This window comes from Otolemur garnettii, unplaced genomic scaffold (genome assembly GCF_000181295.1).
Source record: "Otolemur garnettii isolate 467f Iridium unplaced genomic scaffold, OtoGar3 scaffold00225, whole genome shotgun sequence".
Lineage (NCBI taxonomy): Eukaryota > Metazoa > Chordata > Mammalia > Primates > Galagidae > Otolemur > Otolemur garnettii.
The window spans coordinates 966,601-980,550 of record NW_003852620.1 but is presented as its reverse complement, the minus strand read 5'-3'; the positions used below and the strand labels follow the sequence as shown (position 1 = coordinate 980,550).

Below are 13,950 nucleotides of genomic sequence, written 5' to 3'. Positions count from 1 at the left end.
AATTTGCATAAATTAATCTTTTTTAGAGAAAAAGGCTTAATGAAGTAATTTGCCTATGTTATCGAGCTAATATAAGTGTGCAGGAAATTCAGAGCTAGTCTTCTAAATTCAGATCAAAACTGCTATAAGATTTGCTTTAATACACAAAAATTATGTATGATCCTGAAAACTGGAAAAATACTAAATTCCAACAAGTTTAAGAAAACTATACTTACATCCAAAGATTATTTATGCACCTATTAAGAAGTTTACGCAGTGTGATAAATATGCAAAAATAATTTTGTTAAGCCAAAGAAGTAGAATGTAAAATTATAAATAAATTATGATTACAACTGTGTTTCTGGCTGAACGGGGTGGCTCATGCCTGTAATCCTAGCACTAACGGGAGGCCAAGGCAGGTGTATTGCTTGAGCTCGCAAGTTTCAGACCAGACTGAACAAAATCGAGGACCCGTCTCTACTAAAAATAGAAAAACTGAGGCAAGAGGATCACTTGAGCCCAAGAGTTAGAAGTAGCTGTGAGCTGTGATGCCACAGTACTCTACCCAGGGTGACAGCTTGAGGCTCTGTCTCAAAAAACAAAAAACCCTGTGTATCTGATTTTTAAAAAAGATGGGCATGGGTAAAAAAGAAGAACCTTGGGCTGCACCTGTGGCTCAAAGGAGTAGGGCACTGGCCCCATATGCTGGAGGTGATGGGTTCAAACCCGGCCCCGCCAAAAACTTCAAAAAAAAGAAAAATACAAGAAGCAGTGCAATTTTTCTATTTGGGAACATAGAACAAAAACTTTTAAAAATTTGAAATTTTTAACTCAGCAATGCAATTTCTTACACTCTGTTCTAAAGAAGTAAGCTAAAAAGTGAATAAACATTTGTCAATGAATGTGTTTATCAAAGTGAAAAATATAAACAAACATCCAAGTGGGCATTGAAATTATTGTACATAAATGTAATTTTATATAATTATGCTTTCAAAATATTTTAGTGAAAAAAGTTTGCAATAAGATGGCAAGCAAAATTGCAGTATACAACATTGTACGGTATGATCACAAAAGCACAGACAAAGACTGGAAAGAAATATGCTAAAATGTTAATAGCAGTTCTCTCCAGGTAGCAGGATTATGATTAATTAGTTTCTTTATAATTTTCTATGTTCTAATAGGCCAAATAGAAAAATCTAGCAATATAAGACAAATGTAAGCATTAAAAAAATTTTGTACATTCTACAAATTTTCCAGTCACTATATGTTTTGATAAAAGCACTCCAACTTCCAAACTGTCTCAAAAAAAAAAAAGATACCTGAATGATGGCTTGGGAATTAAGATCCCTATTAGACTGTAAACTGAAAAAAGCAGGGACACCATCTTAATTATGTATGTATTAACTTTGACTATCTATGCTCAGTAAATGCTAATTCAATAAGTACTCTTTTTTTTTTATTGTTTGGGATTCATTCAGAGTACAAAGAAATAGGTTACACTGATTTGTTTTTATTAGTTAATAAGTGAGCTTATTTAATATCTTGCCTGTTGTTGATGCATGGAGAATAACAAAGAAATTTTTTTCTGAGAATGAATTTCTTAAAAATTAGTATGAGACAGCACCCATAGCTCAGTGGGTAAGGGTGTCAGCCATATACACTGAGGCTCATGGGTTCAAACCCAGCCCAGGCCAGCTAAAACAACAATGACAACTCAACAAAAAAATAGCCAGGCATTGTGGCGGGTGTCTGTAGTCCCAGCTACTTGGGAGGCTGAGGCAAGAGAATTGCTTAAGCCCAAGAGTTTGAGATAGCTGTGAGCTGTGATGCCCCGGCCCTCTACCCAGGGTGACAGCTTGAGATTTTGTCTCAAAAAAAAAAAAAAATTAGTATGTAACAATGTGAGATTCACCCATTATGAATATGATTCTCTTTAAGTAGTAACCCATAGAGGACCACAGAGTTTTAAAAATACTGAAAATTCAGTGATGGTGTGCCTCAGAAGAAGGGAGAAATGTGTTAATAGAAGGAAATGGTCAGTGGAGCTGAGAAAAGGAAGAATTAAGGAATAAAAATAGGTAAGGAAATCAAGTTTTGCCCAGAAAGGAAATGGTTTCTCACTGGAACAACATAAGTATTTGGCCTCTTAATAGTTTCATCCCTATTTTATTATAACTCCTGCTTTGAAATTTTACAGGTTACAATAATTCTCCATGGGCTGGGCACAGTGGCTCACATCTGTAATCCCAGCACTCTGGGAGGCTGAGGCGGGTGGATTGCCTGAGCTCACAGGTTTGAGACCAGCCTGAGCCAGAGTGAGACCTCATCTCTAAAAATAGCCGGGCACTGGGGTAGGTGCCTGTAGTCCCAGCTGCTTGGGAGGCTGAGGCAAGAGAATCTCTTGAGCCCAAGAGTTTGAGGTTGCTGTGAGCTGTGACACCATAGCACTCTACTGAGAATGACAAAGTGAGTCTCTATCTCAAAAAAAAATAATAATTCTGTATGACATAGAACTAGACAGCTTATAGTGACATATGGCTATTGAACACCTGAAATGTGAGAAGATGATTTTTAAATGTGCTGAAAGTACAAAATACACATCATATTTTGAAGACTTCATAATGAAAAAGAGAATTTGAGGCTGGGCACTGTGGCTCACGCCTGTAATCCTAGCACTCTGGGAGGCCAAGGCAAGTGGATTACCTGAGCTTACAGGTCTAGAGGAGCCTGACCCAGAGTGAGACCTTGTCTCTAAAAATAGCTGGCTGTGGCAGCAGGCACCTGTAGTCCCAGCTACTTGGGAGGCTGAGGCAAGAGAATCACTTGAGCCCAGAAGCTTTTTTGTTTGTTTGTTTTGCAGTTTTTGGCTGGGGCAGAGCTTGAACTCGACACCTCCAGCATATGGGGCCGGCGCCCTACTCCTTTGAGCCACAAGCACTGCCCTAAGCCCAGAAGTTTGAGGTTGCTGTGAGCTACAATGCCAGAGCACTGTACTGAGGGTGACAAAGTGAGACTTTTATCTCAAAAAAAAGAAAAAGAGAATTTGACACAACTCATTAATAAAATTGTTTAATATTAATTATATGGTGAAATAAATTTTTATATACTGGACTAAATAAAATATTAAAATTAGTTTTATCTATTTCTTTTTGCTTTTTTTTGGCTGGGGCTGGGTTTGAACCCACCACTTCTGGCATATGGGGCCGGCACCCTATTCCATTGAGCCACAGGTGCCACCCTCTTTATGCTTTTTTAATGAGGTTAGTAAAAAATGTAAAACTACATATGTGACTTATGTTATATTTCTTTTGGATACTGATGATAAAGAACCTTGGAACCTTTATCATTTTCTCATCTCTACTTTGGAGTAGACCCAATTATCTTTTAATGTGGTCTGGCCCTGCTTACCTTAACTCTCTCAGTCGGCCCATGTACAGAAGTAGGGTGGCCATTTAAATGTGAAGGAGTTACGTTGGGCTGCTCAACTTCCAATCTGCTTGGTTAACTTTTTAAAAACTTTGTACCTAAAAAACTTGTTGTAATACACATATATGAAGGTGTGTATTTTCATGTGTTCACTATAATACAGCAAAAAGGACAAATCACCCATAAAATCCACCACTCAGAGATAACCATTAATGATATTTTGGCATATACTCTTTCTAAAATTTTTAACATACAGAAGCATCTTTCCATGTCAATAAATATATTTTTCCACTCTAATTATCCATGGTTTCACTCCAAATTCAACTTACAAATGATGCTTCCCTGATTTCTTGATTTAAAACTGAAATCTAAAGCCAGGTGCAATGCTCACGCCTGTAATCCTAATACTTGGGAAACTGTGGCAGGTGGATTGCCTGAGCTCATGAGTTCAAAACCAGCCTGAATAAGAGCAAGACCCCATCTCTAACAAATAGCCAGGCATTTTGGCCGGCACTTATAGTCTCAGCTACTTGGGAGGCTGAGGCAACAAGATTACTTGAACCCAAGAGTTTGAGGTTGCTGTGAGCTAAGATGCCAGGGCACTCTACCGAGGGTGACCAAGTGAGACTGTCTCAAAAAAAAAAAAAAACCTGAAATCTATGTATGTATGTGTGCGTGTAGGTATGTATATGCATGCACACACACACACACACACACACACATATCTCCCTTCAATGAATTACTTTTTTCTGTAGTATTCATCACCTAACACATTATGAATTTTGTTTATCATTTGTTTATCTCTCTTGCTAGGATGTAAGCAACATATGGACAGAGATACGTATCTGTTCACTTTACCTCAGTGCCTAGAACTTGCCACACAGATGATGATTAAATATTTACTGCATGAAGCCAGGCCCAGTGCCTCATGCCTATAATCCTAGCACTCTGAGAAGCCGAAGCAGAAGGGTCCCTTGAGCTCAGGAGTTTGAGGCCAGCCTGAGCAAAAGTGAGACTCCATCTCTACTAAAAATAGATTTAGCTGGGCATTGTGGCAGGTACCTGCAGTCCCAGCTACTCAGAAGGCTGAGCCAGAAGGATCATCGTTTAAACCCAGGAGGTAGAGGTTCCTATGAGCTAGGCTGATGGCACTGTGAGTAGCAGTGAAACACTGTCTCAAAAACTAAAAAAAAAAAATATATATATATATATATATAAATAAATCACTACATGAATGAATGACTGTATGAATAAAGGACTACTTAGCATTCCTTTATATTTCCTAGTTGAGTTTTAAAATAATTTATATATTCCTATATCCGTATTTAAGGCAGCTTTTAAAGTTTTCAAAGGATTTGCTATTAAGTAAAAGCACAGAATATCTATAACCCATCCATTTGCTAGAAATTGTAACTAAATGTTGCCCAACTTTATCAAAAATGCCATTTGAAAAAATAACATTTGTGGAGAACTGTCTTAAGGAAACATAACTGATCTGTCCTTTTAGGTAGTCTAAGGTCTAGGCCTAATTAAACCAAACCATCATAGAGCAGCAAATTTGGGCTAAAGTGTGACGGGCCTGATAGAACAAGTTTAGGACCTTGTGAATCCCTATCTGGTGTTTTTAGAAGAAACAATGGTGCAAAACTCAACATTGTATTTTGCTAATAGGAGTCACAGAGTACTATATCACTCAGTGTCTTCTCAGAAAAGCCACACACAGAAAAAATTTTTGACCCTCTTAAGTAACTAGCAGGCTTTTATAAATCTTAGTGGAACGTGAATTGCATTGCGTTTTTCAGTTTGCTTTAGCTGTCAAGAAACTCAGGGCTGAATTCATAGACTAGCTTTACTATTTGGGAATACTACTTGTAGAATGTTTTTCTGTGCATTAGTTTTCATTTTGCTGTCATAATCAATTTTCCCTCTACCCCAATACTTTAAAAATCTATATTTTCCTATCGTCTTTTGTATTATAGAAAGATGTTGCAAATGCTTTTTGGAACTTGGCAAATATAAATCAATCATCAAATCAATTGCACTACAGTAAAGATAAATGCACTGGCTACCATACCTGATGATAGTAACTATTAAGAACATCTAATTCTCTTTCCAACCTAGTGCCATATTCATCAAACCATTCTCTGATTTTATATGGTTTCCCCTATAGATGTTTCTGTAGGGAGAAATTAGAAAGGCAGCACTCTAAGCACTTACATTTCTCACAATTTAACACAAATCTAAAGACCAATTTATTGCACTGGATTATAGAAAGACTAGGATCACTATTCCTGTCAGACATGATTTTGGTGTGGCCCTGGTACAAAGGGCTGAATATTCCTGGAGATTCCAATTTAGCAGTTTGCATTAAAATGGCTGAAACCAAATTTCTCAGGGGACCAGGAAAGGAAGCAGGGCCTCCATTTTTTGTATTTTAAATTTGAAGTAGACACAAGGCATCACTTGGAAATACTCATTACCACACACTTCTGATTAGAAGTTGAACCACCGGGCGGCACCTGTGGCTCAAGGAGTAGGGTGCTGGACCCATATACCGGAGGTGGCGGGTTCAAACCTGGCCCCAGCCAAAAAAAAAAAAACTGCAAATAAATAAATAAATAAAAGATTTTAAAAAAAGAAGTTGAACCACAACTGGGAACTTGATTATTAGCATACATATATTTTTAGTAGGCTTTCTGATTTTTCTTTTCTTTTTGAGACAGTCTAAAGCTGTCACCCTGGGTAGAGTGCCATGGCATCATAGTTCATAACAACCTCCAACTCTTGGGCTCAAGTGATCCTCTTGCCTCATTCTTTCTATTTTTAGTAAAGACAGGGTCTCGATTTTGCTCAGGCAGGTCTTGAACTCCCAAGCTCAAGCAATCCACCTGCCTCAGCCTCCCAGAGCGCTAGGAATACAAGCACCAACCACCGTGCCTGGCCTTGGTAGGCTTTCTTTGTTTTGTTTGTGGCAATTTCAAATACCATAGACATATATACACACCTTCTGGGGCTTGGGTTGGGATAGATGGAGTTCTTGTCTTAGGACATTTGGCCAGGGTGGAAGTAGGGTGAGAAGGATGGGAGAAAAACTGATTTTCTTTTTAATTATCCCAACACTTTCCCAAATCTCTGTTAATCTAATTCTTACCCTTAACAAGGTCATGAAGAGATTAGATCAAGAAATGTCCTGACCCCCAGGCTATATAGTGTAGAAGTCACAAACCCTGTTCAGTTCTTCTCATTAAACTCTGGGCTTTATTTATTTTTTTTAATACGACAATTACATATTACACAAAAATAAAAGTCAAATGAACTTGGTATTTATAAATTATTAAATAAAAATACAGGAATATATATTTATATTTATAGAGCTTTTTCTTTTCTTCTAAACTAACCAAATCTGTTCTCTCGTTTTATGATTTAAAAAAGTAAAATAGTGTATGTATGCCCTAGAATAAGTGGGGAGTGGGAGAGTAGGATTAATAATCTCAGGACCGAGTTGCCCTATTTCCGCTCCTTCCTTGGCCTAAGTAAAGTCCCTATTTGTCCCTTTGGGCTCTGGAAAGCAAGAAACACCCTCTCCGCCTATCGCCTATTTCATCTTTGAAAAATGGCAATTATATTTATTTCCCTTATTTTTTAAAAAATGAAATGGATTTAAAAATTGGGAGCCATACTCAGCCTTCTTGGCCAAGAGCTAATCCCAAGGAACTATATGGCTCTAGAAGAGAGTCCCTAGTTTTCCCTGACAGAAGAGTCTCTGGGGTTTCCACTGCTCCTCCAACTAAGAAGGGCAGGAACAGGTCAAAACTACCCACTGTGGTCCCATCCAAGCTATACTTCTGGGAATCCAGACCAAGCCCTTTACCCTTTAAGAAAATAGCTTCTCCTTCCACTCAGGTGTGAAGGTCTCAGAACAGAACATTTTGAATTGGGCCATGGTCCCTGCTGTCACTGTTTGGTAAAGGCCCACAGGAATGCTAATCAGAATAGGCATCCTGTGGTAGAGGGTAGGGTGAAGAGTCTGCCCCAAACCTGGGGGAGCACAGGCTCCAATTTGGAGCTGATGGTCTAGTCAGTGGTTTTCCAACTTTTTCAGCAACAAACCCCTTAATGCAAATAAAATCTTACCCTGAACCCCGATATATAAGACAGCTACAAGGAGAGCTGTTCTGTTTGAGGGCAAGCTGCCCAGACTGCTCAGCTCCCCACCCCTTTCATCTCCCCAAGGACTCCTGAGGCAACCCCTAGAAAACTTTGGGGCTGTGCCAAGCAGTTTGAAAACCACTGGCCTAGTTTGTCCTGAGCAAGTCAGAGACCCCCCACCCCAACTGCTTGCCACAGACCAGCTCTGAGTTTCTGGTATCAGCATACTCACAACAGACCAAGTAGCACATGCAGTCTACCACCTCCCCTATAAATACCATTAAAAAGTACAGCCCTCTCTCAAAAGCAAAAGTCTGGACTAAACCCCTGAGGCCAATTTGGTCCCACATTCTAGCGAGCACAACTACATTGCCACATTCTGGGACCAAGTGAAAATTTCCGAGAAGAGTCAACCACGGTCTGGCTAAGCTGGTCAGTGCTCAGGATCATGGTCAGGGTTCTAGAGCACTGTGTCAGAAAGTCAGCATTGGAGAGCAGCAATTTTAGCACCTTGGAAAGTGCAGCAGTGAGGTCTGGCTCAGGGCATGCATCTGGGAGTGAATCATTTCTTCCTCAAAAGAAAAAGCTATAATTTGAATCAGTTCTAGAGGACTGTGAGTTCTAAAGTTATCCTCAGACTCTGAGGTGCAGAAAAGTAACACCCATGCAAAAAGCGTGGCTTCAAAGAAAACATAAATGCTTCTAGGTCATAGTAGGTACTCTAGAACCCTTACTCTTGGCCCCGATAAAGCAGCACCACAGCCCACCACACAGAATAGGCCAGTCACAGAGTACCCGTCACCCTACACTCATGGGGTTCAGAGCTGGAATGGTCCTCTCAAGGCATCAACCGTCTCACTGAGACACAGTGCAGGACACAGACTGTATTCTAGATTGGCATTTATGTCTACCCCCTAAAGGAAAATAAATTAGGGCCCCAATTAGAGTGTAAGTTTGGATACAGAGATCCCAGAGACAGGGTACACTTCAGGCACCATTGTGCCTCAGTGTAAGGGAGGTTGGCAGGCAAGTCCAGCTACCTAAGCCTCGACCCACCCAGGCTCCACAGCCCTGCCCTCTGTCAGAGCCCAGGAGGCAGCAGCAAGTGCGAGATGCACAAGGAAGGGGGATGATGAAGGAACAAGGCCAGCTGCAGAACCACTCTGGTCTCCAAACCCCTATTGACTTTCTGCAGAGAAATGCCAGAGCCCTCCTTCTGATACACTGTTTCTCTCTCAGCCTTGAGGCGTCCAGACAAGGGGAGGGGAAACGTGGGGGTGAGGGCTGGAAGGAGGAACAGAGAACGGCCCCTTGTTCTTGTCATTGCAAGAGGGAATGTTTTCTCCTTGAAAAGTCCCACCACCACCAGATTAGACAAGCAGCCCAGCATGCACACGTGCACATGCACACCGGATCCAAGCAGTCCACTGTCACTGACCTTTCCCTATCACCTGAGAACCTTGAGCTTCCATTCCAAAGGGATGTGCCTTCTGTGTTCCCCCAATCCTGCTCCTCCAATGGAGACGCAACCCCTTCTACAAGTCCTTTCCTCAGGGCTACAAACCAAACTCCAGGTAGTTTCAAGTCCCCACACCTACAGGCATGATCCCTCCCACCTTCCCCCAACTCCTCCTTCATCCCTGACCTTCCCAAACCACTTCCCCAATGTCTCCAGCTCACTCTTCCAGTCGCCTGCCTGGCATAGGCAGCTCCCTCACACACTACCTTTCCCCTGCTCATCCATTCACTTCACTTCTTCTAAGGGCATTCCTCTGTCCTGTTCCTGCTCTCCTGGCCCCCAGCCATACCTAGCCCTACCTGGCCCTGGGACTTTCTCACTTGCTAGCAAAAAAGGCCCCTACAGTTACCAGGGCCCCCAGTGCCACGGCCCCTGTCAGCACTGTCCTCACTGATGCCCAGTTCCCCTCCCGCAGACGCCGAGCCTCCTCCAGGGCCCCGTCCCCGTATAGAGCTGTGAACTCCGCCTGTGGGAGAGAAGGGAAGTAGGAGAGAAAGGAGAAAGGGATATCAGGAGAGGAAAGAGTGGAGAGAAGAGGAGAGGAAGAGTTCCAGTTCCATCCACTGCAAGCACTACCCTACACCCAGTTCCTCTCCAGCCAAAGCTCTACTGTTCAGAAGCCCCTCTGATCTCCCAGGGTGCACCCCCCTACCCTGAGTGCCAGGCTCATTTGCCCTCTCTACTTCAAGTGAACCCCATCCTTTCATTGCTGAAAAATTCTGCTCAGAACTGGTATCCTTCACTAAGACTTGCCTCACCACCACCCATCCCTGAACTTTCCCACCTCCCATACCAAGTACTCAGTATAAAAAGTTCCTGACACCATTTCCCTTCAGGCACTCCTCAGGTACTATGTATCTGTCCTCTGCTTGGGACTATGAGCCCACCCAGTGATTACTGCATGGCAGCACTGGCGTGCAGAGTCTGATGTGATGCCCACAGTGAAGCATCTCTCAGTCTGATTCCACCCAAACAGGGAGACTCAGCACCCAGGCCTCATTCCCAACACAGCTGCCCCAGCCTCCAATCAGAGCCCCTGTCTTCCCACCTGGAGACAGCTTTGCAGAGGGACATGCAGAGCGGCAATTGAGAAGCTGCTTACCCAGCCACCACTGCTATGGATCCAGTCAGCCAGCCGTGTCTCCAGGTAGGCTACCATCCACTCCTGCACTTGTCCCACCAGTGGCTCCATCTCCTTGTTGACACTCTCAGCACACAGTGCGGCCCCAAAGACGAAGAAGGCCACAAGGCGGCCCCAGTTGGGGCCCCCTTGGAAAAGTTCATCAGAGACCTGGGTGAAGCGTTGCTGGGCTGAGCCTGGGGTCACATGTAGCTGAGCTGCCAGATCAGAGAAGGTACGCCGGAAGCGGGTCTCGAACTCATCTCCAGCTGCCCGCATGGCTTGGTGCAACGGGTCAGTTGCTGGGCCCTCCCCTGGGCCAGCTCCACAGACATAACCCTTCTGCCTCAGCTTATAGCCTACAAAGTCTGCCACCAGAGCCCGTGTGTCTGGGGCTGAGGCTGGGGTCGCCATCCGGGCGGCTATAAGAGGCAAGGGTGAAAGACTGGCATAAATATATGAAGTATGTGGACAGAGATCCAGAAGGGTCATTTCCGGTCTGGCCAACCCAGTGAGATAGGGAGCAGGGAGGAAATGCTTAGAGACCACTGGGCAGGAAGGGGCAAGAAGGGAATTAACTCACGGTGTGGAGCCACGGCATAAGGCCCTGGCCATTGATTTCATAATATGCCAAATTAAACACAAAACAAGTACATTTTATGTTTAAAATACTTTAGGTTGTTTTTATAATAAGAAAACACAAGCTCTTATGACACCCCTACCTCCCACCTTACTCCATAGTCCACACCTTCTTGGCTAGAGGAAGAGACTTAAGACTTCCCCAGAAGCAAGATGAGATGTTGGCAGAGACACAAGATGGGGAGGTGACAGGAACTGAAAAGAAAGGTAGGAGAAGCAAAGGGCTTCCTGGGACAGAAAAAAGAAGGGGTCACTCACCCAGCCTGGATGGTAGCTCTTAGGACCCAGCACTTGTGGCAAGGAGCCCCCAGCTGGGGCCTTTCATCCTCCCGGCCAGCTTGGAGCCCTGGGAAGAGGAGGGGGAGATCAGAACTAGGTAGAGAAGCCCAGGGATCAGGGTCTACCCTGAGAAGGTTTGGGGTTGCAGCTCCTGGGCCTGGGCCCCTGCCTCTAACGCTCTACCAGCTGTGTGGCCGAATCCATGTTTAATGACTGTCCTCCCGGGAAACCCAGGGCCAAGGGCTTCCAGCCACACCATCTCTACTCCCGGCTCCCCCCAGTGCTGCCCAAAGGCCCAGCTCCTCCCTTACCCCCACCTCAGCCTGTCTCCAACCCCGCTCGCCTGCCAGGTTAGGGATCTCACGGGTCAGGCCGCTGCCGGGATCCGGGCCGTTTCCTGGTGCAGGAGCTGGGAGGGAGGGAGAGAGGGAGGAAGGGAGGGAAGGAAGGAGGGAGGAGAAGGGGGGGGCAGGAGGGAGGGCCCGGCGCTGGGTGATGATGGGGCCCAGAGATGCGTCCAGAGAGAGGGGCGGGGCTGGAGGCAGGCCTGGGAAGGGCCACAACTCGGGAAGAGAGAGGGCTGCTGAAGGCAAAGAAAGGCTGGATTGAGAGGACACTGCAGGTCAGGCTGGGCTGGAGTCTTGAGACTGCCCAGAGAAGTGCACTGGGCCTCAGGACACCTAGGAGCAAATTCTGCATTTCTGGAATGTCTCTGATGTTCCATGCACTTGTTGAACTTTTCCAGCTCTGGATTGTGTGCCTGGAAAAGAGGAGTAGCTCCCATTACACTGAGAACTGTCTGCCAGGTGCCTAACCCTTGTGGGACACCACATGGACACAAAACCTTTCCTTTTATCTTTTCTCTAAGACCTTTAATCCAATGGTCTCTTCGAAGGCTAGGGCCTCAGCCAGGCTTCAGGGAGTCAGGACTTGGATCAGGAGCAGTTTTTGCAGGTACTTTCCTCCCTCTTCTTCGTCCTCCCCCTTCTCCCTCTCTTCTTCTTCTAATATAATCCTATTGAGTTTATTTTAGTTTTTTTTACCCAGCACATGAATTCATTGTTTATGAAAAAATCAGACAATGTAAAGGTTCATGACCTTTAAGTCAGTGACAAGGTTTTTAAAAAAGAGGTACAGGCTTAGTGCCTGTGGCTCAGGTGGCTAAGGCGCCAGCCACATACACCTGAGCTGGCGGGTTCAAATCCAGCCCGGGCCCACCAAACAACAATGATGGCTGCAACCAAAAAATAGCTGGGTGTTGTGGTGGGCGCCTGTAGTGTCAGCTACTTGGGAGGTGGAGGCAAGAGAATCACTTGAGCCCAGCAGTTGGAGGTTGCTGTGAGCTGTGATGCCATAGCACTCTACCCAGAATGACGATTGAGGCTCTGTCTCAAAATAAATAAATAAATAGAGGTACAGAGTAATAAAATACAAGTTCTCAAATACATACTCTCCTGCACACCCAATTCCATTTCCCTCCCTGCAGAATGCCAATGTCAAGGGTGTTGTTTTATCTTTCCAGATTACAAACATATGCCTATTATTTATAAATGACAGTATATTCACATAGCGCAGTTCAGAGGACATGAAACAGTCTGACCACAGCTGATCCCCATGAGGGCATGCACAGGCATATCTAACTGGCATCCTAGGCCAATGGTTCTCAACCTTCCTAATACCTGAGGGAATTCTCTTGCTTCAGCCTCCCCAGTAGCTGGGACCACAGGCACCTGCCACAAGGCCCGGCTATTTTTTGTTGCAGTTTAGTGGGGGCTGGGTTTGAACCTGCCACCCTCAGTATATGAGACTGGTGCCCTACTCACTGAGCCACAGGCACCGCCCTAGGCTGCCAACTTTTATTTATGAGGCTCTGGTTTCTTTTAAGACATTTTCTAGAAATAAGAAACATATTTCAGATAAAATGTCTTAGAAGATTCACGTTTTTGTCTGCCCATTTATTTATAAGTTCCTTAAGAGCAAGAACTGAGTTTTAGGGCGGCGCCTGTGGCTCAGTGAGTAGGGCGCTGGCCCCATATACTGAGGGTGGCAGGTTCGATCCTGACCCCAGCCAAACTGCAACAATAACAACAACAACAGAAAAAACAGCCAGGCATTGTGGTGGGCGCCTGTAGTCCTAGCTGCGCAGGAGGCTGAGGCAAGAGAATCTCCTAAGCCCAAGACCTGGAGGTTGCTGTGAGCTGTGATGCCATGGCACTCTACCAAGGGCAATAAAGTGAGACTCTGTCTCAAAAAAAAAAAAAAACTGAATTTTACTCATTTTTGTGTCCTCATAGCTTAATGGGCCCTCAGTAAATGTTGATTTGAATGAATCAGTCAATGCCTCTGGGCCAGTTATTGAGCAGTCCCAGCTAGATGTTTGAAGATTACTACAGTAGCTGTTTAAGAAAGAAAGACTAGTTTAGAATAAAGGTTCAATGTTAGTCTCAACCAAGCAAACAGACCTGCTGGACCAAACACAACTTATGCCTGGTTCAAAGGTATGTATCTCAAGGATCTTCTCAGACTAAGACACCAGAGCCTAGGGATGGCGACTCAGCCTATAAAAAAGGCAAGGGAGCCTTTACCAGAAATCCTATACCGATACAGGTTGGCCTTGAACCTTATCTATTTTACTTTAGTGATCCATGTTTTTTTTTCTTTGTGGCTTAAAAAATGTTTTTTAGGCTCGGCGCCTATAGCTCAACCGGCTAAGGCGCCGGCCACGTACACCTAAGGTGGCGGGTTCAAATCCCCAGCCTGGACCCGCCAAACAACAATGACGGCTGCAACCAAAAAATAGCCGGGCGTTGTGGCGGGCGCCTGTGGTCCCAGCTACTTG

General features: G+C 44.4%; 1 protein-coding gene across 3 annotated transcripts; it reads right to left on the bottom strand.

The window, feature by feature from the left end:
- Window positions 1-6,642: 6,642 nt before the first annotated feature.
- Window positions 6,643-11,608, bottom strand: LOC100963696 (bcl-2-like protein 2). 3 transcript variants are annotated; one of them, XM_003801929.3, is made up of 4 exons: window positions 11,476-11,608; window positions 11,091-11,178; window positions 10,176-10,615; window positions 6,643-9,539 (listed from the first exon to the last, which is right to left on the bottom strand). In XM_003801929.3, exons 3-4 carry the CDS (start codon window positions 10,605-10,607, stop codon window positions 9,390-9,392), a joined length of 582 nt encoding a protein of 193 aa, XP_003801977.1. In that variant the 5' UTR covers window positions 10,608-10,615; window positions 11,091-11,178; window positions 11,476-11,608; the 3' UTR covers window positions 6,643-9,389. The 3 variants fall into 3 exon arrangements, with proteins under 3 accessions (XP_003801977.1, XP_023363898.1, XP_012668297.1); XM_023508130.1 differs by having other exon boundaries at window positions 11,423-11,534; XM_012812843.1 differs by having other exon boundaries at window positions 11,429-11,534.
- Window positions 11,609-13,950: the final 2,342 nt, after the last annotated feature.